Source organism: Ascidia mentula, chromosome 6 (assembly GCF_947561715.1).
Source record: "Ascidia mentula chromosome 6, kaAscMent1.1, whole genome shotgun sequence".
NCBI classification, from domain to species: Eukaryota; Metazoa; Chordata; class Ascidiacea; order Phlebobranchia; family Ascidiidae; genus Ascidia; species Ascidia mentula.
The window spans coordinates 17,944,590-17,970,545 of NC_138571.1; the positions used below are offsets into that span (position 1 = coordinate 17,944,590).

At 38.7% G+C, this 25,956-nt stretch overlaps 3 protein-coding genes across 3 annotated transcripts; all 3 read left to right on the top strand.

Moving 5' to 3' along the window:
* Positions 1-1,105: 1,105 nt before the first annotated feature.
* LOC145907355 (uncharacterized) lies at positions 1,106-6,613 on the top strand. Its single transcript, XM_082994773.1, has 13 exons — positions 1,106-1,415; positions 1,496-1,632; positions 1,699-1,795; positions 2,424-2,520; positions 2,579-2,646; positions 3,117-3,348; positions 4,675-4,781; positions 5,106-5,177; positions 5,280-5,401; positions 5,719-5,815; positions 6,070-6,166; positions 6,222-6,289; positions 6,381-6,613. Exons 1-13 carry the CDS (start codon positions 1,133-1,135, stop codon positions 6,611-6,613), a joined length of 1,710 nt encoding a protein of 569 aa, XP_082850899.1. The 5' UTR covers positions 1,106-1,132.
* Positions 6,614-16,705: 10,092 nt separating this feature from the next.
* On the top strand, positions 16,706-19,146 carry LOC145905545 (ficolin-2-like). The gene is made up of 6 exons (XM_082992777.1): positions 16,706-17,369; positions 17,436-17,575; positions 17,788-17,884; positions 17,956-18,052; positions 18,175-18,242; positions 18,805-19,146. The coding sequence occupies exons 1-6, from the start codon at positions 17,021-17,023 to the stop codon at positions 19,023-19,025; spliced, it is 972 nt and encodes a 323-aa protein (XP_082848903.1). The 5' UTR covers positions 16,706-17,020; the 3' UTR covers positions 19,026-19,146.
* A 4,800-nt stretch (positions 19,147-23,946) lies between these two features.
* LOC145907356 (ficolin-1-like) lies at positions 23,947-25,646 on the top strand. The gene is made up of 6 exons (XM_082994774.1): positions 23,947-24,246; positions 24,340-24,479; positions 24,553-24,649; positions 24,708-24,804; positions 25,043-25,110; positions 25,414-25,646. Exons 1-6 carry the CDS (start codon positions 23,958-23,960, stop codon positions 25,644-25,646), a joined length of 924 nt encoding a protein of 307 aa, XP_082850900.1. The 5' UTR covers positions 23,947-23,957.
* Positions 25,647-25,956: the final 310 nt, after the last annotated feature.

Genomic DNA, 25,956 nt, shown 5'->3' on the forward strand with positions numbered 1-25,956 from the left:
CAGCTGGTTATTGTGAGATATCATACCCCAAACCACGGGTAAAACTATTTCACAAATATCGCTGTCATAGTTGATTATCTCGCTTCGATATGTTAGTTGAACGTGCTTGGCTGCAGTGAAACTTAAATCGATAAGTGATAGCTGGGAGACTAATTGTTTCCGCTATGGGGATTGCCGACCGAATTAGGGCGTTTCCGAGTTCTGTATACAAGAGCATGCACTGTTTCGGCGTTGTTGGATAACAAAAATGTTACAGCATTTGAAAGATATATACTTAACCGCACCTTTTGTCCAATCGCCAACATTTCGCATTGGCAATGATTCTATGATCAAAACGTTCGCTAATGAATTTTACAGCAGTTATTAGGGCTGAATTGTTTGTCTTTTAAGTCATATTTCTTGTAGACAATGCCACACACCAAGGATTAAGTTCGATGAAAAACGGTGATTTTGTACCTATGTGCCAAATCTGAATTTCGCGCAAGTTTAGCGTAAAATACCAAAACGTTTCCTTCTCACGCTACGTTTAAGTGCGGAATAGTTTACCTTTAACGAACCGAAAGACCGCTAATGAACGCGAACGTTTCCAACAACATACAAAGCACCTAACTTCTCACGGGTTGCACATGTGAAATCGTCGAAAGAGTTTTTTTTAGAAAAACGCAGCGTGTGAGACTGAAAAAAGGCACAAAGCACAGAATAAATCTTGACACAGGCAGAGTGCTTAAGATAGCGTTGCAGCTGTATTTTGGAAATCAGATGAGAAAACTGTCACCAAGCAAGTGTAAGTAAATGTAAGCCAGGCTGATCCTGTAGTAAAAAGCTATTGCCTTTTTTAGTTGGTTTGTACAAAGTGTGGTAAACAGGCACAAACATATTGAAAAGTATGCAAGAGAGATTGAATGAATTGAATGCGATTGGTTTCAACTAATAATTATATTAGGCAAGAAACCACATTCAAATTTGTTCAAGTAAGATTTGTTGTGATTTTTGAGTCGCGTTGCGTCGTACCTTACAATGCATTATACGTACACATTTGTTAGGACTCTAAAATCTTTAATTCTGTGCGAGTAACTCTTACAATTTTTAAAATATTCCAGTTTTTTGGTCTTTTACACTTACAAATACCAAGATGGCAAGCATCCACTTTTTTATGTTGCTATTCCTAACTTGTCCATTTCTGAGCTCTTGTCAAAGAGCGAATCAGGTCATCCTGACTTGTGGAGGAAGCAACGAAGATCCGATACCAGGTCCAGCGGGTCCTCCTGGAAAACGGGGTCCACCGGGAGCTGTTGGGCCTCGTGGTGTACAGGGACCGAAAGGAGAACCCGGTGCAAATGATACGTGGAGAGAGGCGTTGAAGACTTTGCAAACAAAAACGGAGGCACTAGAAGCCAAACTCGAAGCTAATTCAGGTTTTTGTCAAAACAACAAAATTTAAGCTTAAATGCATGAAACATAATCTATTTATTATTTTTTATTTGGTAATTTGCAGAAATTTTGTCGCGCGTGAAGTTTAAAAGTTGTCAAGACGCACTCGCAAGGGGTGCAAGAAGCGGTGTTTATTTTCTAACTACACCAACTGTCTATCAAGGATATTGCGACATGGAAACTGATGGTGGAGGTTGGCTGGTACTGGCACAAGATAAAAAAAATTCGTTGTTGACCTGACTAAAGTCATTTCTTTCAAATTTTCAGGTTGTACAGAAAAGATATGATGGTTCAACTAATTTCTATCGGGACTGGAGAGAATATGAAAATGGATTTGGTTCCTTGACTGGAGAGTTTTGGTTAGGTATTGCGACATTTGCATCACCCGCATTAAAATCAATTGTGTATTTTGTTTATTTAGATTTTACCAACTCCCAATTTGGTTTCGTTCTTTAGCGCCTCCAGCGGTAGTTTAGGTACTGCAACAAGGACTGTAAAAGAACTTTAATCGTCAGATTTTCTGTTTTGTTTGAGAAACGGATAAATTTCTAGCATAATGTTTGAAACCAAGTGTTTCTAAGTACCGTCAGTCGGTTTATTTTTGAAATACGAAAAATCGATTTCGCCTACAAAGGCATCATCAGTTTCTGCAAATAAAATGCAATAAAGCACTCGAAGTTACCTGTACACAAAATAGGCAAGAAACAAAATAAAATAAAACTAAACCAGCTGTCGCTGGTTTTAAGACAGTGCCACATCAGAGGCTAGATTGCCATATCAGGGGCTAGATTCTGTCCACTTTAGAGATTAGATTTCTAGCATAATTTATTTTGCTACACCCAGACAACAGTATTAATGCAACGCGGTTGCAGAGCAAACAACCTTGCTGTGTTTTTTTAATAGCTGATTATTATCTGTCAACTTCAGTTCTATAACCAATGTATTTTTTCAAACATAATTAAATAATTCTCAAGTTTTTTTATTAAAAAAAGGGTTGGATTTAATGCACGAACTTACGCTGTGGAAACCACATGAAATTCGTATAGATCTGCAAAAACACGACCTCACGAAACACTACGCCAAGTACAGGTAGTCACAAATGCCCGTATGTGCTGCATCCTTTCTTATGGTAATAATATTTTACCAGAAACTTCAGCATCGGTTCGTCAGCAAGTAATTACCGTCTGTCTGTCAGTGGTTACTCCGGTGACGCTGGTAAGCAACTGCAATAAGTGTGTAAATTTGGCATCAGAAAATTAGCTTTTCCTTTTAAAAAAATTAACCTTCTGCAAAATGGGCTTGTAATTTGTGTTTTATGATATTGGCATGGGAGAGGTTATAATTTTACTGTTAGGTTGATTCCGAAAGCATTACCTCCGAATTTATTCATCATGTCCCACACACTATAAGGCTGAAACTGTATTCGCTTCAGACAGGAATAGATAAAAAATCGGCTGCGATTAGAGTGAAAATGATCGTTCACTCGAACTTGCCGGGATACATACAGTTTTAAGTGATAACTATAAACTATTGCGTTGCTGTTGCTGCCAGGCATGTGGTAATTACAAAGCCCGATGAAGCCTTGTTAGAAAGCAGGCGAAACGACGGTCAAAAAAAGTAAACGTTTAATTGTGTCAAAAGGTCAGATTCTTTTAAAATATAAACTATTCTTATTTGCATGATAGGTGATATGCTGGATAATCACAATCAGATGCCATTCTCCACACATGACCGAGATCATGATTTATATGGTGGTGTAAACTGTGCTGTTAGTTTTCATGGAGCTTGGTGGTATAGGAATTGTTATCGCTCCAACCTGAACGGAAAGTATTACAAGGAGGAGACAAGAGAAGTCGATTCGAACCGTTGGGATCCGGTATCACGTAAACGTTCGGGAATGAAAATAAGACCTGTGATGTAATTTAGTTTTAGTAAAAACGCAAGGAAACCAAAAAGACAAATTTGCTGCAGAAAAACGTGAAGTTGAATTTGCTCCATGCTGTATAAAATATAATGCTTTCTCGGGTTCACCTTGTTTCAAAAGTGCTTGTACAACTTTGTGCGCAAGTAGCAAACAATAAATAGTTTAATCTTAATGTAGTGATGTGCCAAAAAAAAGAGACAGTTGTTAATAGGTGCAAGTCATGAGCAGATTGACTGGTGTAGATGAAATATTACTTTGCCGGTTCAGATTTGAAAGCGAGGGTTTGTAGTTAAAATTGTTAAAAAATAAAAAAAACTTTTTTGTGTATGTGATGGTTTACACCTCTTTAGTTGTTGAGTTGCCGGCATGCTGGAAACGCAAGCGACCCATTTACAAAGCAGGAAACTTGATTAGGATTTTAAAAATGGCACTGGTAAATTACTTTAAGTATTGCATTGCGTCATTAAGTGTACAAATTCAAGTGTTTGTTGTTTTTGTGGATCTTTTCAAAACATCTAAATTGGCACTGACGCTGAGGCATGTTTTATTGCTGAATACTGATCCTATGGTAAATTTTATTGGATCGACGTTTCTCGACCTTTCGGCTGTTATGCAACAGCCTTCATCAGGAGGTATAAAATGTAAATCAAGCAATATGGACAATGTTGTGGCACATAAACAAAGAAACTCTACAATACAAGGGAAGAATTAAAAAAAAAACGATAAGGAAGGGCGAACACACCTGCATTACAGTAACAACACGGGTTATCAATGCTTTCAAAACAACGTTCTTACAGAGCCCTTTAAAGAGGTTCCGGACGCAATAAATCATTGGAATTGCGTATGTGATTAACACCATAAACATATTTTATCAGTTTATATGTATTTACATGCAAATGACTGTAGAATAAAAGACGATAGGTGGATATAAAATGTGTATCTGGTAATTTCAAGTAACGCCGATGATGCAGCCTAGTTACAAATCCCAAAAGTTTATTTTATTATTGACAACTTTTATTAAGTGCAATTGTAGCCGAAGTATTGCAAGAAAGCCTATGGAACGGCTAAGAAACGGACGTACTAAGACTTGACCCGAAAACGCTACAAGTCGTGTTGCTTATGCGTCGTTAAAAGTCATTACTGATCAATCTGTCTAGCACGTTTTTCTCGAAATTTTTTCTCTGAAATTAAGGTTTCCGGTCACATTGCCTGAAAAGCAAAACACAAATTAGCTCTGCATTATACGTACAACTTATCAAGATGTTACCGCACCGGGCATTGCTTTTACTGATTTGCCCTGTACTGTGTTTCTGCCAAAGAGCAAACCAAGTCTTTCTGACATGCGGAGCCAACTACGACGATCCTTTGCAAGATGCTGTCATGAAATTGGAAGCTAAAGTTGAAACTATGAAAACTGAACTCCAAGGTACGGCTAATTGAGCCTTGTGGCAATATTTGGTTTAGCTGTTATATGGCGTGAAATGTTTTAAAAGTACATTTACTTTGAACATTGTGAAATGTTGCAAATTAAAGGACTTTGAGAACACTACTCACGGATTTGCTCATAATTCTGAGAATAAAAAGACTGGCCCATACTGTTGTTAATATTGTCATGTTTGAAAAACGTTTCGGCAAGAACTTATGCCATTATCAGTTTAAATAACGAGCTCTATCATGACAATGTTAACAACGGTATGGGCCAGTCTTTTTATTCGCAAAGGACTTTAATACCTCGTAAATTTTTTACCAGACACAAACCGCGCAGTTACGCAACTGAAAGCAAGAGTGGAGGAACTGGAAAATAGTCTTTCAATAGCTTCAGGTTAGAAAAAAACATTTTCATATTGCTGTAATGTTGTCCATGTCATTGGTACGATTTTAATAAATTAAAAAACCCCTTTTCCTTCGTTTGCCGGTCGTTTAGTCTACTCGAGTTGCAAGGACGCATTTCAAAACGGCGTAACTCGGAGTGGGGTTTACTCCTTTACATCCCCGCGACCTTACAGAGGATATTGCGACATGGAAACAGATGGTGGAGGTTGGCTGGTATGTAGAAACCGGTTGGAAGGTGAAATATATGTGAAAAAAGAGCCATAATAATCATGGAGAGGTGCAGACAGGGTGCTGGTGGTTTGTCTCTGTTGTTTGGTACCCAGTTGGGTACATAACGGATCCACGTTGACCGAAAGGTACCACAAAGTTGACATCTGTGTGGCGGCTAGTGTAAAAGCTAGCACAGTGCCACAGTCAACAGCTGCACTGAAGGGACCTTACAGGTCGAGACAGTGTGTACACCCTGTTTTTAGCTCTAGAGATAAAATATTTACAATCATTTAAACAGTGCAGGTTCGTCGTGTTTTCAGGTGATTCAGAAACGGTTTGAGGGCTTGACCGACTTCTACAGAGGCTGGATGGAATACGATAATGGCTTTGGAAATTTAATGGGAGAATTTTGGATAGGTGAACAAAACCATAAAATTGTATGAATTTTATTAAAAGAAGAAAAATAGTCTAAAAACTCCAAACAAATAACGTTTTCGTATCAATATTCTTCAAACCCTTTTAATATCCATATGGCTTAAAATTGCAGAAAGATGTTTGTTTTGTTGCAACTGTCAGCTATACTTGGTAATTTATTTCCAGCATACTATGTGCTAAGTTATATACGTTGGTTTCTGATACTGAAAGCAAAGAAATGATATTTATGTGCAAAGGCTTACAGTTAATGCATGAACTGACGAGTTGGAAACAACACGAGTTACGAATTGATCTTGAAAACTTCAACTCCACCAAGTATTTTGCCAAGTACAGGTAAGAAAACTCCGATCACATTTGGTTTCTGTTTTATGGTTTAATTTTTGTTCAGCAATTTCGACATTGGTTCAGCGCAGAGCAATTACAGCCTGTCTGTCAGTGGCTATACTGGTAACGCAGGTACGTTGGCCGGTGGTGGTCACCTTTTCATGTTGTCCAAATGTTTTTTGCTATTTTTCTTCAACGAATGCTATTTGCATGTCTTTGATAGGCGACCAGCTCAATTTTCACAACCAGATGGCTTTTAGCACTTACGATCGAGACAATGACGGTTGGCATGGAAACTGTGCTACCAAGTATCACGGAGCTTGGTGGTACAAGTATTGCGTCAACTCCAACTTGAATGGAAAGTATTATCAGGAAGAGACAACAGCCTGGGACTCCACTTTTTGGCGTCCCGTGTCACGTAAACGCACTGAAATAAAGATACGGCCTGTGATGTAAAAGCGTGTAGTTTTCCTGGACGCGCATTCCTTCGTTGTAAGTTGTTCAAAATTGCACACGACATTTCTCAGTATTTTCTGAATACGATAAATTTATCAATGGAAACCAAGGTTATAACGTTTTGCAAGCATTGTGTACTCAAATTTGTGTACTCAAATTTGTGTATCGTCAAAGTAATTTGTGCCTTAACCGTTTAACCGTTCTGGAGCGTCATACTATATTCATTCATTCAAGAACAACTGTAAAAATTCGTTGCATTAATATTCAATAAATTGCAAAATACGCAGTAACTGGTGGTAGAATGTCGTCGAGGTATAGAAATTTGCAAAACTTACCACCGTGCATGTGTATTCTCATGATGTAATGCTGAATATTGTTCTTCTGGCAAATTTTCTTGTATCTACGTTTCTCGACGTTTCGACTGTTGTGCATCAGCCTTCATCAGGAGGTACGGTGTGAAATGTAAATCTAGCGCCTTTCCTTGTCGATTTTTTTCACTTCTTCCCTTCTATTGTAGCGTTTTTTGTTTTGTTTATGTGCCACAACATTGTCCACATTGCTTGATTCGCATTTCAAATTTGCATGAAGAGCAGCAGTATTCAGCAATAAAGCATGCCTGTCAGCGTCACTGACAATTAATTTCTCATGATGTATTTCAAATAAAGCATTTCGCCAATATTCGTAAAACGTAGTCCTACTGTGTGCTCGCTAGTGTAAAATCTATAGCCCAGTGCCACAGTCAACAACTGCACTCATGAAAATCTGGAAACAGTGTGTACACCTGTATGTAGATTAAACGTGGATCACCTTAACACGTGTAGCTATAAGAATCAGTAATGGGGATCAAAGCAGTGACAGCACTTGTTCAAAAGCAGTGACAACAGGATAAAATGCGGGTGACAGAAGTTAATGTGAGATTTTTCCAGTAATTTCATCAGTGCTGCAATGTTTTGGCACGTCTACCTTCTGATATGATTTAAATCTGGGATAATTTTTGTCGGCATCAAATTTCCCGCGGCTCAAAACGTGGTAGACAGATGACTTTCTAACCTTTCAGCAAATTGATTTGCATCGAATGTGTGTCACGGTTGTGTTGAACCTCTATGCAGGCCAAATGCCACAATGTCATTGGATTGGGAGAATTTTCGCGTGCAAAATGTGTTGGTGAATAATGCATTATTTTCGAAGTTTACCTGCTTACAATTTTTTGGAGGCAACATCGATCAAGGCTCCTACGCGAACAGCAAAAAGAAAAAACCTTATTGGTATTTGTGACGTAAATAATCTGGGTTCGAATCAAAGCATTGTTGTTTTTTTTTGTTAAGGGCAAAAAAGTCTGTTTAGGTTTCCGAAAAAAGTGTTTATTCGATAAAGTAACAACAGAAAAAAAAACAAGGAAACTTTCACAGCCAACGCTTGAAAATCAAGCTCCCGGTGAGGTTTGAACCCACGACCCTGGGCTAACCAGGCCCAACGCTCTACCAACTGAGCTACAGTAGCACTTATATTGTTCGAATGGAAACTTTCAATGATAATTGATAATTTTATTTTTTCCCGTCGTAAGTGCAATTACGCCGTCAACGAGTACAACGATCTGACGAGAACCGAATAGCTTGGAACCGTAGGCGGTTGTCGAGAAGCTGTCCGGTTAAAGTGCAGTTATTTATATATTAAGAACAATAGACATTTGAATAATCAAGCACAAGAGATAGATAAAAACACAAGGCAACGTAACTTTTGCAACCAAATCGTTAAGAAGGAAATGAAGGCATTTATACACGTGCCCCTGGCAGCAATTTAATTGGTTGATGAGGTGATGACGCCGCATAGCGTAAACAGACCTCGTGGAATGTTTACAAAAAACACGTGGCATTACTTGGCAAGAAGGTATTATTTCACAGCACGCTTCAACCCATTGATGTAAAAATTTTTGATATTTTAGGGCATTCTGTTTGGTAATGGTTGTTTCATGTGTGGTTATTCGAGACCCAAATGTACTCGCTATCGCAGAATAGGTTGAAAAACTTGAACGATACAGATCTGCACAAGTAACAAATCGTTCATGCACGTATACCTGTATGTTTTTTGTTCTGGCCTCAACACATTTTACGTGCATTGCAAAAAGCTAAAGTTGTGCTACAGGCATTAAAACCCACTGGAAGTGGTCTCTTTCACGAAATGGTGGAGGATCAATCAACTAAAGCAGTGGTTCTTAACCTTTTCACTCTCAGTTTTCTGACTTCAAACAACTAGCCTACTTTTGTGTATTGCGGTGTCGTATCTTTACCCATCTACAACCTCATAATTTCCCACTAGTGGAAATTTCTCAACACTTAAGAACTATACTGAACTAAAAGCACGCCCATATTAAAACACCTGTTGATATAAACGTTCTTCAGTCTGTTGCATCGAAGGCTTGAAACCTTGGGTGACGCGCACCCTGCTTTGTAAACAAAGGTTGAACTGCATACTATGTCACTCATTTGATCATCACCTTGTGATAAGCCATGGTGAACCCCGCTTTTCAAGAACACAGTTAGCTAGGGTTAAAACCGTTTATTTCGAGAAAAATTACTCTTTCACATTTGAAACGAAAAAGGATTGAGAAGTCCACGAATGGAAACCAAAAACTCGTATAGAGCAAAAATGTCAGCAGTAACTTTAAACCGAAAACTCCAACCACCCAATGTGACTTTGAATGATCAGTTAATATTAATAGTGAATTTATGTTCATTTTTAAACGTGCATATAGGCGTGTTTCAGTGACGAAATCTACCTCAAAACCCTTGCAACAATGACTGCATTTTTTCACCATTAAAAGTGTTAATATTAGTTGCGAGAAGCGAAGGTTAGCACCAAAAGTAAAAACAAATTTCCGAAATCAGGTCACTTTCTGTTCCAGTTTCACAACCATCTTCAGTTACTCGGGCACGTACATGACGCATGTGGCAGTGACGTAATCGCAGCACGGTTCTCCTTCGCTGATTCGGGACGTCCAAGGGCCCTTGCCTCGGTTGCTGATGTAGAGTTTACGGCCCGATTCAACCGGTTCCATGGAGGCAAACAAACGGAAATCAAGGTGCCATCCTATACAGAAAATCGCTTGTTGGTGATTTAGTTGTTTTGTTCAGCATTGACAAGTCGTTTTATCGTTAACTTAAAAACTACAGGAGAAAAGTGTTTGAAACTCTTGAAATCGGAAATCTTAAAAATGCATGTTGTATTTTAATAGTCTGTACTTCTGGCACATTCAAACGTAACTTTTATTCACCGACGTTTCGCCTGGTATCCAACAAGGCTTCCTCAAGGTAAATTGTACTGGTACAGCACACAGCCAACACCAAGAATAATGTACGAGAAGAACAGACTATTAAATTAAAATCTTAAAAAAAGTTTATCATGTGGTTTAAATTTTAGTTGGTCCGATACCAGTTCAGCTTCAATTGTAACGGTTATTATTCTCGAGGCTCGTTGGACCTGCTTCAAACCAATAGGGCCTTTATTTAACGCTACAAAGGCGATAAAAAGTATGCCTTCCACACAACGCTTTATTCGCGTTATTGCCCCGCATATATGTACGTATTTAACTACACCCAAAATCCGCCATAGAAATCACACGCAACCACTAAAGGCGTAAGAACCATGATGATAAAGAAAGACCTAGAAGAAAAAAACCTGATCGGGGTTCGTGACCTGGAAATCGTGGGTTCATATCCCGGCGTGGTAAAAAAAGAAGCAATGACTTATCACACAAAAATGTGACTTAAGGCAAATGCACACCGTTTACTGAGGAAGTGAAAAATACCTGACACCCCCAGCATATTTTTATGGCAAAAAACATCGTTTTACAGAAAAATACTTGACGATCCACATTTCGAAAGCAGAAAATGCTTTCTAAAACATACAAAAATGAGTGTCAGTCTGCTTTGCCAGGTCTAACAGTAATGTTCGTGATCCCTACCTTTCCTACAATTCCCCTTCGTTACCATCCACTTGTACATGAACCCCATCTCAGCCTTGCAGAAAGACACAGGCATTTCATATTTTCCGTTCGGCCTGTAAGGTTAAAATTTCTTAATTTTTTTCCGATTTCAATCAGAGTTAGTGAAGAAGGTCAGACACATCAAGGTCATGTTTCTTCAGTCATTCCGAAGAAGCGGTTGACGACACAATGCGTTTTTGTTTGCGTCATAACAAAGCTGTAACGAGCTTCTGTAACTTTGCATGTACCCAGGCTTGTGTTGTAAATTGCTTAAAAATGTTTCAAGAACAGGACATTATCAGTCATATATACTTAGAGGTTGCCGCAGACCCCCTGTAAACGCTCTACGGACCCCTGGTTAAGATCCAGCACTTTCCCAAAGCTTTCGCCGATTATAAGCACCCGTGTGAACGAAACAGGTAATGTTGAAACACTCGGGGAAACGATTATTGCAATCCTCACTCACTTGTTAAACATCTTGAAGGACACCACCTCGCCTGGTTTGAGGCTGCACGAGGCCAGTTTCCACGGCAACGGCGGATGCTCCGATGACGTCACAAAGCTGTAGTCGTACGGACGAAAGATCTTGTTGACGTAGACTTTGACTTCAATGAGCTGTGGAGGGGGTTTCGTTGTTGTGGCTAAAAAGGACGAAAGTTATTTCTTAATTGTGTAAGCTGCTTACAGATGGCCACTGTTTCGACCTATAAAGTCTGTATGCAGCTTATATACACAATTCATATTATTGGCTCCATTTTGCTTATCGTGTTTCTTAATGTTTGTGTTTCGGAAGGTCAGCATTAAATTTATATATTTAAGCGGAAAGATAGACGTTTCCTATGCATGGAATTCGAAGTAGTTTGGCCCTGTTTGTTGTAAAATCAGGTGAAAACGTGTAAACAAACCTGGGGTTGTCGAGGTCGTTGGTCCTTGGCAAAAACCGCAAGTTTTTCTGCAGTGTTGATAAGAAATCCTGAAAGAAAAAAGTTTGTTCCGTTTTAAAAACGAGAACACAAAATGTTTGCGAAAAGTCATGGGCAACTCACACACCATTTCATGTTATGTGTTTTATTTGTTCATGTGCGTGCATCAATAAATTTGGTTTGAAATAAAACAAGATGGATGGTAAAAAGAATATTATATATCAATTTAGACAAATACGTAGAAAATAGCAAGGACATTTTTGTGAATGAAGGTTAAATAAGCTTAGGAGAGATGCTTACGGGTGGTGGCACAAACTTGGAGAGCAACCCTTGAAACTGTCCACACAACCTGAAAAATAAACAAAAAGGCTTGTTTTATTTAAATGGAAAAGTTTGAAGGAAACAACATGCAAACTGTCACTGCTTTTTTAAACTCGCCCAAAAAATATTACAAGATATTAAGCAGAAAAAAATTATCTTAATACGGTCAGTTTCTGGACGATACAAATTTAACGGGAATCATTTTTTGGCAGTCGACGGAACAAAGACTTTGAATCTTGATATATTTCAAATAATCAACAGCTCGGTTGCAAAAAAAATCAAGACTACAGATTATAATAAAGCGGAAAAAAACGTCACGCAGAAATACACGTCAAACCTTCACAGAAATTGCTCCAACACTTAATTTTCAAGTAGCAGGCGTAGGTTCGGCCGGGTAAATACAGGGCCCGTCGTACATGGAAACCAAAAGGATAGGTCCTGAAAGAAATACGTAAACAATCTGTTCTCCTGACACAGCTAAACGTATCTTTTTATTTACGTTTCGCCTGCTATTCGATTAAGGCTTCATCAGGGCAATGAAACGTCAGTGATTAAAAGTATACGCTTAATTGTGGCATATTTTATTGCAATTAATTCGTTCTCTGGCAAAAGTAACTTTTATTCACCTACGTTTCGCTTGCTGTACAACCAACAGACTTTATCAAGGCAATAATCCGGCAAACACCCAGGTATAAAAAACCGTAAAAAACGCGGTTGGTGAAAACACGCGAATAATTAAATAAGAGATATTTTACAAAACAAATCTACAGACAATAGCTTAAATGCGCAGAAAACGGTTTAAAATTTAATTCTTTGCAGTTGGGAACAACAACACAGAAATTCGCCGAATGTTTGCAAAAGAAAAATTCCACCTACCCTTGCCACCTAACACAACAGGTTGGCGTTATCCACGTCTTTTTTACTGTGCTTGGCTTTCCGTATCCCAACACCACGTTGTAGTATTCGTCTTTTGTGATGGACGGCCAATTCAGCGGGGGCGGTGTGTTCTGAAACCACGTAAATACGTTTAACTCCAAGCTGCCGATCAGTTTAGTCGAAAAAGGAAACAGTCCGTTATTAAATGTAATCTCACAGGAAAGGCACTGGGTTTATGTCGAGCAAAAAATGACGAAAATACCTTAAATTGGCGAGTTAAATTATGGCAATGTGTGTGGTTGATGACGGTAACACAAAATACAAAATACTCTGAAAAGCTAGGTTTACAATCAATCTTGCAATTGCATGAAACATTGCTGCGTCTACCCTCGCTATAAAGTATAGACTTGGACAAGAAGATAATGCAAACTCTCCAGTTTGAAAAAAAATAAAATAAAAAATTCTCTAGAGCAAAAATTCCGATAATTCGAACCTAATTTGAAAAAAATTTGGACAGTTTAAATTTACATGCACTCTCTTGTTTCACGGCGAGATATGAATGGGTATAATATAATGGGTACCTTTATATATTTTACACAGTTGCAGAAAAGGAAAACGAGTCGAATTACCCCGTTGTTTATGAGAATAAAACCTCCGCTTATTTCGTCAGCTGCTGTGCCGTTGTAGTAAGCCAAGTAAACATCCCTCATGAACTCGTAATCTCCCTTCGTTCCTTCTGTCATACGACGGAGAGCGGCAAGGTCGCTTCTCATCTGTTCCGGTGATACAGATCTCTGGCGATAGAAGGATTTTAATGCAAGCGCTGACCAATTTGTTTCAATTAATTATACTCAAATTAGCTATTGTAATAAAATGAAAGGCAGGCACTACATATATTTAAGCAAACTGTGCCGCAAATTTTGCCGTATTATCGCGAAATTGCTTTCAGTTTTAAATTCGAAATTTTGCCATGTTATCGTGAAATTGCTTTCACAACTACGTCAAAAATATTAACATCATACCACAGTTGCCGGTAATTCCTGTGTAAAAGCTGTTGTGAAACATGCAGCAAGCATGAACAAACTAATCCATCTATCCATGTTAAGTGCTCAAAAAATTCAAAACCTTAACAAAAGGGTATATCGTACGCATTATTATTCAACATAATCAAAAGTAAATTACGGCTCTTATGACCATAGAAATTGCATGCAACGCTGCAATCACAAGAACCAACTTTGTTTAATTCAATCGTAAATGACCTTGCGCCTTGAAAGTTTGGCCAGTTTTATACCACGGGTCGCATGGAGTGTTGAAGGCGTTCGTCACAGATCGCGGTCATATTTTTAATATATATGTTAATAAGTGTACTTTCCCGGGATTTTCACAGCCTTCCTAGTCGTTTGCATTGTTGAACTCGATGTGAGTCATCCATAAGCCTTCAGATTTAAATTCCCTTGCGACGCCAGAGAAATGCAGATAAATATTTAAACCATCAATGCAAAATGAAAAAAAGCAAATTTAAACCAACAATAAAAGACGAAAAAAAAACAAATTGTAAAACCATCAATGAAATATGAAAATAAAACAATCAACGGAAAACTAAACAAAAATTTTGGGGGCTTTTGCCTCCACCTCTAATATGGCTTTTTGCACTGTTGGTGAGGAGAAAATGCCTTGCGAACGAAACAGAAAATATCTTGTTGTTCCAATTGCAGCAATCAAGATTCTGTTATGAAAGTCGATATGCTTTAATATGGGGCTGATGCATTGCCTTCTAGGCGAGCAAAACAATATGTTATTTCGAGGTAAAGCATATTGCTGCGGGCGATTCGAGTTCCTCTTGTATTAGAAAGTAAGCGGGGAGACCGTTGCAAAACCTAAAGATGAAATAAAAGAGATTAACACGGTGCGATTGCAATCTTGTAGTCAAGTCGACGAGACTTAGTTAAATTGGATGCAAATTTTGGTCGCAAAATTTCCCGCTCTTTTCGTGTTTGTCTGATGATGTAGCGTCGTTACATGATCACAGTACAAATGCATTTTTTGTTAGGTTTACAGTCAATGTTGCACCGGTTGTGTTTTTCGGAAAGACACGCACTAGTACCTAGAACTGAATTGGACACAAAGCTGCACGTGAGGACGCAGGATGTTTATATTCTTAAAAATACGCTCAAAAGGACAACATTAGTCTTGAAACTTTTTGGTGTGATTTTTGATGGAAATTGTTGTAAAAAAATCATTTAAACAACACCATTCGTATAAAGTACTTCAAACCAAGTTTGCTTGGCGGAAAACTTTGATCAAATTGAGCAAGGAAGTGCGCCCGCGTCCCGACTCTTCTGTATCGCGCCTATTATACAACGAAACCAATCGACGCCAAACAAGTCCCGAAAATCGAGTGGAATTAAAAGCCTGTAGCACACACAACCAAGAATCGATAAACTTTTGTATCAGTCTAGTGTAGCTTGCATAAAACCTTGCAACATACATGAAACTGGTTCGTCTCTGTTGTTTGGCACCCAGTTGGGTGTCAAGAGATCGACGATTGACCGAAAGTTACCACAAACTTACAAAAAGTTACAAAGTTACCACAAAGTTACAAAAAGTTACAAAGTTACCACAAAGTTCCCACAAAGTTACCACAAAGTTACAAAAAGTTACAAAGTTACCACAAAGTTACCACAAAGTTACGAAGTTACCACAAAGGAAATCTCTGTGCCTGCTAGATTTATGGTTAGGCCCGGTGCCACCTTACAGGTCGAAATATTTACAGCAACAATTCATGGTGTTTGTGTTAAAATGACCCCCAAGCTAAAAAAATACTTCGGTAATATCGCTAGGTGTCGTCGTGTGCCAACTAATGCGTTATGCAAATAGACCCATATACCAAGAAGAAAACCCGATCGGGATTCGTGGCCAGGATATCAGTGGTTCGAATCCCGGTGTGAAAAAAAAAAAAAAAAAATTTGGGCGGCCGCTGATTTGTCGACATTATGTTTAACAATTGTTGTCTCTTTTTTGTCTTCTTGCTTCTTCAATTGTACGCCTCTAGCGTCCTTGTTCCTATAATAATTATAATAATAAAGCAAAATTTGAGCGGGCGATTGGCTACATCGTTTGAGCTCCCTACTCATATGCTAAGACGAAAACCTGATCGGAATTCCTTGCCAGGGCTATCCTGGGTTCGAGTCCCGTGTGTGGTCAAACAAACAAATATTGGCAACATCGGTGAAATTTGGCACGATCATGAACAAGGTAGAAATCATGGTCTGGATTGCTGTTCAAGATACCGCGGGTTCGAATCCCAGTGTGGTCAAATTAGGTTGTTCGTTTGAAAGTGAGTTTTACGATGCTAGAAATGTCGACCCTAAACGTTCTGTCTAGCTCAAAACCTATATGAAAAGCAGCTGCAATCATGTATGCCATAGGCAACCGCTTGAAGCATTGTGGCGGTTTGGTTCGAACTTCGTAAACCAACGCTATGCAGATATAGGAGTTTCGTCAGCCGCTCAATATAATTTTTGACACATGGAAAGCCTGCAGCTGCGCCTCGATAACAACAGGGCTGAAGAAGACTGCTGGTTAAAAGATGGAATGCATAGTGAGGGATAAACTACAGTCCCACATACAAGTAATAGGGAATAGCATGATGTTTTTTAACAGGCATTTTTGGCATATATTAACCATTACTTATGGCGTTTATAATAAAGGAAAAAGTTAAATTAAAAAAATAGAATAAATTAGGTTGTTTAAGTAGCTCAATCTGGCCTCGGTGGAGAGCAAATCACACAAGTGTTGTGATGTTTTGCAACAAAGTTTGCAGACATACCGTGGAGAATTGACAATGAGTCACCAACTGCATAAAGCTCAACATATGCTGGCTTGCAGCTGTGCTGTAGTCCATGTGGACCCAACGAAAAAAGGTCGCACTGACATAAACGATAATTGTTCCTCAAGTTCAACAGAGTTGGGACTCTGCAGGCGCACAGCCTTACTCAATTGGATCAAAGTTTTCCGCCAAGTAAACTTGGTTTGAAGTACTTCATACGAATGGTGTTGTATAATCATTAGGTTTGCAGGCTTGGCAGCCCATTCCATGCAGCCTAGCTGGATCAGCCACTTTTTCCTGACAAACCGGAGCAAGATTTGAAAAATCAAGCTACAGGTGAGGTTTCAACTCACGACCCTGGGCTAACCAGGCCCAATGCTCTACCAAGCCTGCAAACCTAATGATCGCGATCCGATAGCTGTCATCGCCAAGCAAGGACTTGCGCAGTGGGGCGATCCTACCAATCTTACAATTGCATGGAATATTACTGGTGTTGTATAAAAGATTTTTCTTCAACCTACAGATCTTGGCTTTTAAACAGAATGTCACATTTCTACGTTATTGTGATCTCACTGCTTGTGACTGAGCTCGGGTGCAATTGCCAAAGAGCAAACCAGTTTATTCTGACTTGCGGAGGAGGCGGCGATGAACCAGTGAGAGGTGCTCAAGGTCCGCCAGGGAAAAGAGGCCCTCCTGGAATTGTTGGGCCTCGTGGTGTCCAGGGACCGAAAGGGGAGCCCGGTGCCAATAATACCTTAGAAAATGAATTTAGAAGATTGGAAGCAAAAATGGAAGCCATGGAAACAAAACTGCAGTCAACGTCAGGTATTTTTGAAATGAAAGGAAATGAATTGGTTGTTGTATATGAAATCTCATTGCTTTTGTTTACAGTGTCTGTTTCTCACTTAAAATTGACAAGTTGCAAAGACGCACTGGACAAGGGTTTTAACAGAAGCGGTGTCTATTTCTTCTATGACCCTGTTTACTATCAAGGATATTGGGACATGGAAACGGACGGCGGTGGTTGGCTAGTGAGTCCACGTAAATAGAGTCGCCCAAGGCAAGCGGAATTTCACTTTCACTCTAATTTTGGTTTATCGTAAGTTTGGTAACAACAGATTGCATATTCGATACTACAAGGCTGTTCTGGCTTAAAAATAGTTGAAACTATCAGCGTTTATCAGCGCACATGACAAAATGTGCAAAAACACAGCGTGGTCAATTGGTAAGAAATGTTTTCCAGGTGATACAGAAACGATTTGACGGTTCAACAGAATTCTATAGAGATTGGACAGAATATGAAAAAGGTTTTGGGAGTTTGACGGGAGAATTTTGGGCAGGTAGCCTTTATTTAATTTGCATCCATCAAAATGCGGATGCTAGTTGTTTAATTTTACTTCCGATTGTAAAGGCTTGGAGCTGATGCACGAACTTACAAGTTGGAAACGTCAAGAGCTCCGCGTTGACCTGCAAAATTTCGATAACACAGAGTATTATGCAAAGTACAGGTAAATAATTTTTGATGGCTCGTGAAAAAAAATCAGGTGAAAAAAATTGTATGGCAAAGTACAACAAAAAAATTTAATGGTTCGGGTCATCCGGTTTATTACTTGTTTTACTTTTTCGACAGCAACTTCAGCATCGGTTCGTCAGCAAATCGTTACCGTCTGACCGTTGGTGGTTACTCTGGTAACGCAGGTAAGCGAGCAAACAGGGGTGTCAAACTGGTGTTGCGGCCCAAGTTACAGCCGCGCCCATAGGTTGTCAACCCCTACTTAAAGTAACAAGAAAAAAAATACGAAAATAAATAGACTGGCCCATACTATTGTTAACATTGTCATGTTTCATACGAAAAACGTTTCGGCAAGAACTTATGCCATTATCAGTTTCAATGACGCGGTTGGTGTAGCTCCATCATTATATGGAGCTGACTTGACTGACGTCACAGATAAGGCTCGCGCGGTTGGTGGCGTCATATTGTTGTTCGCCACACACCACTGGGGGATTAATAGTGAATATATGAAGAAAAGCTTGTGGCACCCCTGAAGGCTACAAGTTATACCACGGTTGGAAACCACGGTGTTAATCTCTCTATGACCTGTTTATTTGACCGTGGGTATTTTCAAATATTTTGTAAATCGGGTGAGAATACAGAGTAAATATTTAAAACCTTTTGTGACAAGTGCCTCCAAGACAATTTGCGTTGTCGCGCTATGCCAAAAACAATATTCTGCATTCGAAAATAACATTTTAATGCCAGGTGATTGGCTGGATATTCACAACCAGATGCCATTCACCACACGTGACCGAGATAGTAGAGGATGTGCTGTTAGATTTCATGGAGCTTGGTGGTATAATCTTTGTCATAAATCTAACTTGAACGGAAAGTATTACAAGGGGGAGACAAGAGCAGACGATTCGAACAAGTGGTATCCGGTATCACGTAAACGTTCGGAAATGAAAATAAGACCTGTGATGTAATAAAATTAAAGACAACCCTATAAATGAACAAAACGCACTGATTTTTTGTCGTCAATTTTTATCGCTCAGCTTTCATCATTGTGTGGTTTTAAACGCAATAAACGCATTATTTTGCACCTTACTTCGTTGCAAAAAATTTACAAAAAATTCCTAAAAAATGTAATAATTAGTTGGGAAATTTTTTTTATTTTTGATGCATTGCTAAAAACGTATTGGTGACGTTGAGCGAGAAATGCGCCACCTTGTGTTGATTTGTTTTGAATTCGGCTCATTGAAAGGATGGAAAAGGGAGAGAGAAAAAAAAGAGAGAAAGGCGAAGTACGAGAAAAAAGCAAAGCGAATTCGTCACAATACGAAAATTTTTGTGTGTTTGAGAACAAAAAATGCTGGTCCATATTGCAAATCATTTAGACATGTTTTATTTATTTAGGACGTTTCGGCAACAACTCCCGCCCTCATCGGGCCTTGCTGCACGATTATGGCCTGGCTGTTTTACACTTTTAACAATCATTTAAAATGTTTCTTTAAGATATTTTCATTCATTCATTCATTCGTTTATTTTTGCCCAAGTATTTCAGCAATAAAAAGATGGGAATGCGAGAGTATGGGCAGGGGGACGCTGGATTAACCTTCAGGTTTTCGGTGCCAAGCGTCGCACCCTTGGTCTAATTACTTAACAACACAAGATGAAAAATGAAAACGAAAACATAAAGATGAACACGAAAATTGTGCAAAAGAGAACAATGAAAATAAGGAAATTTTACAATAAGGAAATGTAAAGACGTTGTAGAAAACATAAATAGTAAATAACGAGAACAAAACAATCAAACAAACTACTTCAGTTACGCATGAGTACGGACAGATGCATGCATGCTCTAGCGGCAGAAAAAAAGCACGTGGGTGGCACATGTGCACGTGTTTGTCAACATTAAACATACTTTCAGTTGTATTGTTGCAAAAGATGTTGTTTGTAGTGTTTTTTTAAAGCAAATTTTCCAGAGTTTTTCATTTTTTGCGGCAATTTATTCCAAATTTTGGGACCTTGGTACAGCAGCGTATTCTGGGCAAATAGAGACTTCATTATTGGAATAACATAATTTGAGCCATCTGCATGTCTAGTGAAATGGGAGTGTTTGTGCCATGGCTGAGTAAAAAAATTATTGAAAAACAAAGGTAATTGATTAAAGTGATGCTTGTGCATAATTTGAGCTGTTTCTTAACTTGCCCGCTATAAGCAGTTGAATTTAAACAGATCTTACATAATTACACGTAACTGAGAAGTCGTTACCCGTGCGATAATCAAATCGAATGCGAACATTTGCTTGCTAAATTCTCCTATTATGACATCGCATCTTCGAGCTTCCATGGTCAAAGTTATTCTAACACCATAGAGTTTAAAATGGAGTAACATGGCATTGTGCGACGCAGTTTCACTGCTGCAATGAGTTTGATACCTTAGTTAGTTCGATAGATGTAATACTTAGTTTCGTAATTAGACAGTAATAATGACAGATTGTTCGAGTTGTATTAGCGAACAATGTGGATATAAGCCTGTATTTTGATTGTCTAGTTCTTAATCGTTTTTCCTTTGTCCATTCGAACAAAAGGTAATACATAAGCTACACCTGAATATCAATTGGTTTATAAACCTTTTCCTTTTTTTCAAAACTTAGGTTTTTGTACAAACACATTTTAAGAATGCCCAACTTTGTAGCTAATTTTAGTTTCTAAACATTGCAAACGGAACGGAAATTAGGCTTTTATTGGCGTAGTAGTATAGATTGTAATCGCGACTGTTTCGTGTCGTTCGTGGTCGTCTTTACAAAGAACAAGACTCCTGAATATTTTTTTTCAAGAAAACTATGTTGCTCCAATTACCGAGGAGTATCTCAACCATGATTGACTGTCAAGATAGCAATGCAAAATCTTAGTTTAAGATTTTTTCTGAGCCATGTATGCCACCCGTATTACTGGAATTATAACAAAAGGTTATGATTCAACGTTCAACGTTAAAATACTTTGCACCACTTGTCTTTCTATGTATTAGTGTTTGTGTCAAAGAGCAAATCAGGTCATCCTGACCTTGTGGAGGAGCAACGAAGATCCGATACCAGGACCAACAGGTCCTCCTGGAAATCTGGATCCACCGGGGGTTGCTGTGATTTGTACAAATACAATGTAAATAAACTTTATAATTACAGTACAAAATGACATATGGAGCACAAACTACAGTCACATTCTGATTGTTTAGTAAAATAGCGTGATATCCAATACATTACTGAAATGCCCCTGTTGATGAGCACGACTTACGCAAAGAAATTGTGTATACAGACCTTGCATTGGAAGCCGTAACGAAAACGTTCTTTTCCATGTGAAACTTTAAGCCAGTAGCGACAGACAACGACTTGCTCAAATCCCCTGGGAGAAATGACATCGTTCGGTTGTGTGATTCTCGTGTAACGAATCCCCGTTCGTTTTCTCTCCAGTACCGAAATCAACAAAACCGTCAAATCGTTTCTTAACAACCCGAAAAAGTAAAGCAAATGGCTTTGGTCTTAACTTTTTGCAAAAAAAGGTTTTTGTTTCGCTTGTAGACTTAGGAAGGCATTTATGACGTCTCAGAAACCTAATAATAAGAACTTGATTCTCTATAGGACCTTGTGACCACGTGTTTTTGGTTTGCCCTCGTAAATTGCGCATTGCCTGCGTCGTTTAAACCAACCAAGTCACACAACGTAAACCTCTTATCGAGAACATAGTCTTCAGTGACCTATACTACAGAAAATGTCTGTACATTTATCATGTAGCCATGACTGTCGGACACATATAGCTCTTTAGCGGAATCCCAAAGGTCAAATAACAATTTATTAAAAGACCTTGGTCTTGGTTCGACATCGATTCGCAGCAGTTTTCACTTCCACAGCCACAGGGGACGGCGAGACCGCTCTCATAATGAAAGTAACAAAAATAGCAAATTGAAAGCTTATATTCAAAGATTCGTTTTTTCAAACTAGTTGCCTGCTTTATATTTCACCAACTTCTTTATGCCAAACACGGGAAAATTTCATAACAACGGCCTGGTATTTTACCAAAACGAAAATATTTATAATAATTGGCTGGCATGTCATAAATAAGTTCAAATTGGGAATTGGATTGGATACTGAAAACGAAAACCTAACGCCATTCGCTGCAAAGGTTTTGTTTGTTCATTTATTGGTTTTAGCCTTTGCCGTTATGTTGCCATTACCTGTCTTCCTTATTTTGGTGAAATATGATTCCAAACATCTGACTATGAAATCGTTGCCAGGTTTGTCTACTTCACTGTCAGACATGCAAACATCCTCCAAAACAGGTCTTGCGTCACTAAGCTCAACCGAAAAAGGTTTTCTCATGCGAATATTGGAAACGATCCTGGCAAACAATTGCTTACTGAAACCCCAAGAGATGTAATCGAATCTTTTAATGATGTTTTAAGCGAGTACTCTTGTGAGGATTACTTCAAATAAGATTTGTTCCCGATGGAGGAAGCAGCCATAGTTGTAATTGGTTTCAGCACTGCAAAGTGAATTTGGGTGTATAGAGTAGTTTATAAATTGACAAAAACTATTATCAGGCTTTGAACGAAGGTGTCAGCTCATTGTTTGATGATGATATAGTGTTACTTTACCTTGGTATATCGTGGATTACAGTATGTAAGGTAGGTTTGATATAGAAAACTATTGAGATCAAGTTTCAAAAGGAGGTATATCCACGTTCATCAAGCCTGGCGACATTTAATTGCAATTTAAAAACACATTTTGATCGCTGGGCCGTGATTAACCCTCGTAATTTGAATTTAAAAAAAATCAAACTATTGCAATATGAAATGCTTTCAATGTGTGGTAATGTTTATCCACTTGTGTAAAACTAACCATTGCAAATATGCACCAGTATTGTGGGAAGCGCCTGCAGAACCACACGATTAACAGTCATGTGCCATTTTCTTCTTTAACAAGGTGTTTATTGCTATGCGCTAAATAGTTGTGAATCGGATTGCTTATGGGTCAGAATTTTTCAGTCACGTATGTTTGAAAGTGCTTTTTTGGGACAATTCATCTCAAATCAGTATTACAAGTAAAGTTGCCTGTCGGAATAAAGTTTAAAAGCTTTGTCAGACTTCATTTACCCCCTCCACAGAAATAGGAACAAAGCATATGATAAGTTTATATATGTATATATATATTTTTTTGACCTCACCGAAATTTGAACCCAGGATGTCCTGGGCACGAATACTGATCAGGTTTTCTTCTTGGTATACGGGTCGGGCGTTTGACCAATGCTGCCAATCACCGCCATAAGTTTATTTGTTTTTTTATTTATTTTTTTTTCGACCACACCGGGATTTCCCGGCCACGAATCCGGATGAGGGTTTTTGCTTGGTATACGGGTCGGGCGTTTGGTCAATGCTGCCAATCACCTACCCACCGCCATAAGTTTATGGTTTAAATACTTTAAACAAAATGACACAGAGCGACACCTAACGGTACTTAAAAAATCCCTTGTTTGTTCAGTAAAATCGAGACCAATTCATAGCAAAAAAGTATCATGGGGCAAAACGCCATTGGTGGGAATTTATACACGCGCATGGAACTACTCACAAATTGTCTCGGTATCAAATGTAAAAGACCACAGAATCGCTAAAAAAAGCTTCGTGCAGTTTGTCACATAAGAAGAACAAGAATGGGATGTGTGACGCAAATTCGATGCAAATCGTGTTGTCTGTGCGTTACAGAGTCATTAATGCTCAATTTGTCTGCCACGTTTATCCAAAAGCATTTTCTGGTGGGCACGAATAATCTCGAAGCAGTATTATTAGCTTGTCGGTTGGGATAGCAGTGCAAATGTTGTGACAGACAACATTACTTACTCTCTGCAGGAATCACAAAAAATAATATGAGAAGTTTAAGGTTAAAATACTTTGCGCTTATTTTTCTGGTTTGTCCAACTTTGTGTTTGTGCCAAAGAACAAATCAGGTCATTCTGACTTGTGGAGGAAGCAACGAAGATCCGATACCAGGACCAGCGGGAACTCCTGGAAAACGGGGTCCACCGGGAGCTGTTGGGCCTCGTGGTGTCCAAGGACCGAAAGGAGAACCAGGTTCAAATGATACATGGAAAGATGCATTTATTCACTTGCAAGCGAAGGTGGAGGCTTTGGAGAGACGTTTCGAATCTGCTTCAGGTTGGCCATTTTTTTATGTAAACATAGTTATTATTCAAAAAATAAGTAAAAGTTTATTTTTGTCCTGGAACCAAGAATTTAATTTTGTGGCAGGTAAAGCCAGTCATGTACAGTTTACAAGTTGCAAGGACGCCTTACAAAAGGGCTTCAAAATGAGCGGCTTGTATTTTCTGACTTCTCCAGTTTTCTACCAAGGATATTGCGACATGCAGACGGACGGTGGAGGTTGGCTGGTTGGTATTTAGTAAACGTCAGTTGGCCATTGCTGTGAGCACCGGTATGATGAATTCAATCTTCCTTTAACAGGTGATACAAAAGCGATTTGACGGCACAACTGATTTCTATAGAGACTGGTTAGAATACGAAAGAGGTTTTGGGTCACTGACAGAAGAATTTTGGATAGGTATTAAAACAAGTTACAGACAAGTCTTTGTTGCTATTTTTATTTTGCTTTTCCAAAGGCCTTCAACTGATCCATAATCTTACATCGTGGAAACCGCATCAACTTAGAGTTGATCTTGAAAACTTTGACGCGACCAAGGTTTATGCAAACTACAGGTAAACATTTGTCTATTTCAGCGATTTTTTCTCAAAATAAGATCCTCCTCCGGCTCTAACAAAATATAATTCAACTGCTCAACAAATGTTTGTATATTTTACAACCAAGCATATTAAACAAACTGTGAGTAAAACGATACTGACCAAATTTGCTATTCCAATTGTTGGATCCTGGATCTATTCTCCCACATAAATTATGATGTAAATACTTTTATCACACTACTCCCTGCATTTTTAGAAATTTCAGCATTGGCTCCTCTCAAAGCAAATACCGCTTATCGGTCGGAGGTTACACCGGAAATGCAGGTTTGTTTAAATTTCTTATGGACTGCTTTCAAAATAGATATTTGTCAACCATTTCAAAAAGATAACTAATTGTGTTTAGGATAGCATTTAACACAAGAACCAACTTTACCGTTTCCCGATTGGGTTCTCTGTAACGTTTTGCAAACTCTATTGTGGTCCAATACCACATATGTAGTCCAAGTTGAAATCAATCCTCTATTAACCACTTTATATGATGCCAAAATTCTTTGTGATATTACACAACGTGTGGTCAAGGCTGTCAGCAGCATTTGTCAGTAATACAAAGTGTTTTTACCTGCGTAGGTGAGAACCTAATTAATCACAACAAGATGAAATTCAGCACACATAATCAAGATAACGACATTTGGCATGAGAACTGCGCGGAACAATATACTGGGGCTTGGTGGTACAATAATTGCCACGTCTCAAACTTAAACGGACAGTATTCCAATGCAGAAACCAGTGATCCAAGATACAACCGTTGGAGTTCGTCGTCTCGTAAACGATCCGAAATGAAGATAAGGCCAATGGCGTAATTGTGAATATTGTAATGCATTGCTGTCAATTTTGCAAATACAATGTAAAAAGTGTTCTTCTTTTGCTGCCAGGCATGTTAAATTTATAATAGACTGATCTTCTGGCATAAAATTAACGTACCGTATTGTTCCGTCTTTTCGTCTCTCGCAAACGATAGGAAATGAAAGGAAGGTTGAGGGCGTAAATGCGACCATTAGATGGCACTGTTGCATAGTATAATGTACTACGAAAATTAATAATCCACAGGATTATACTTAAGGCCGCATATCAGTATTAAATCCCAAAAATCTAGTTTTGAAGGCTATCACC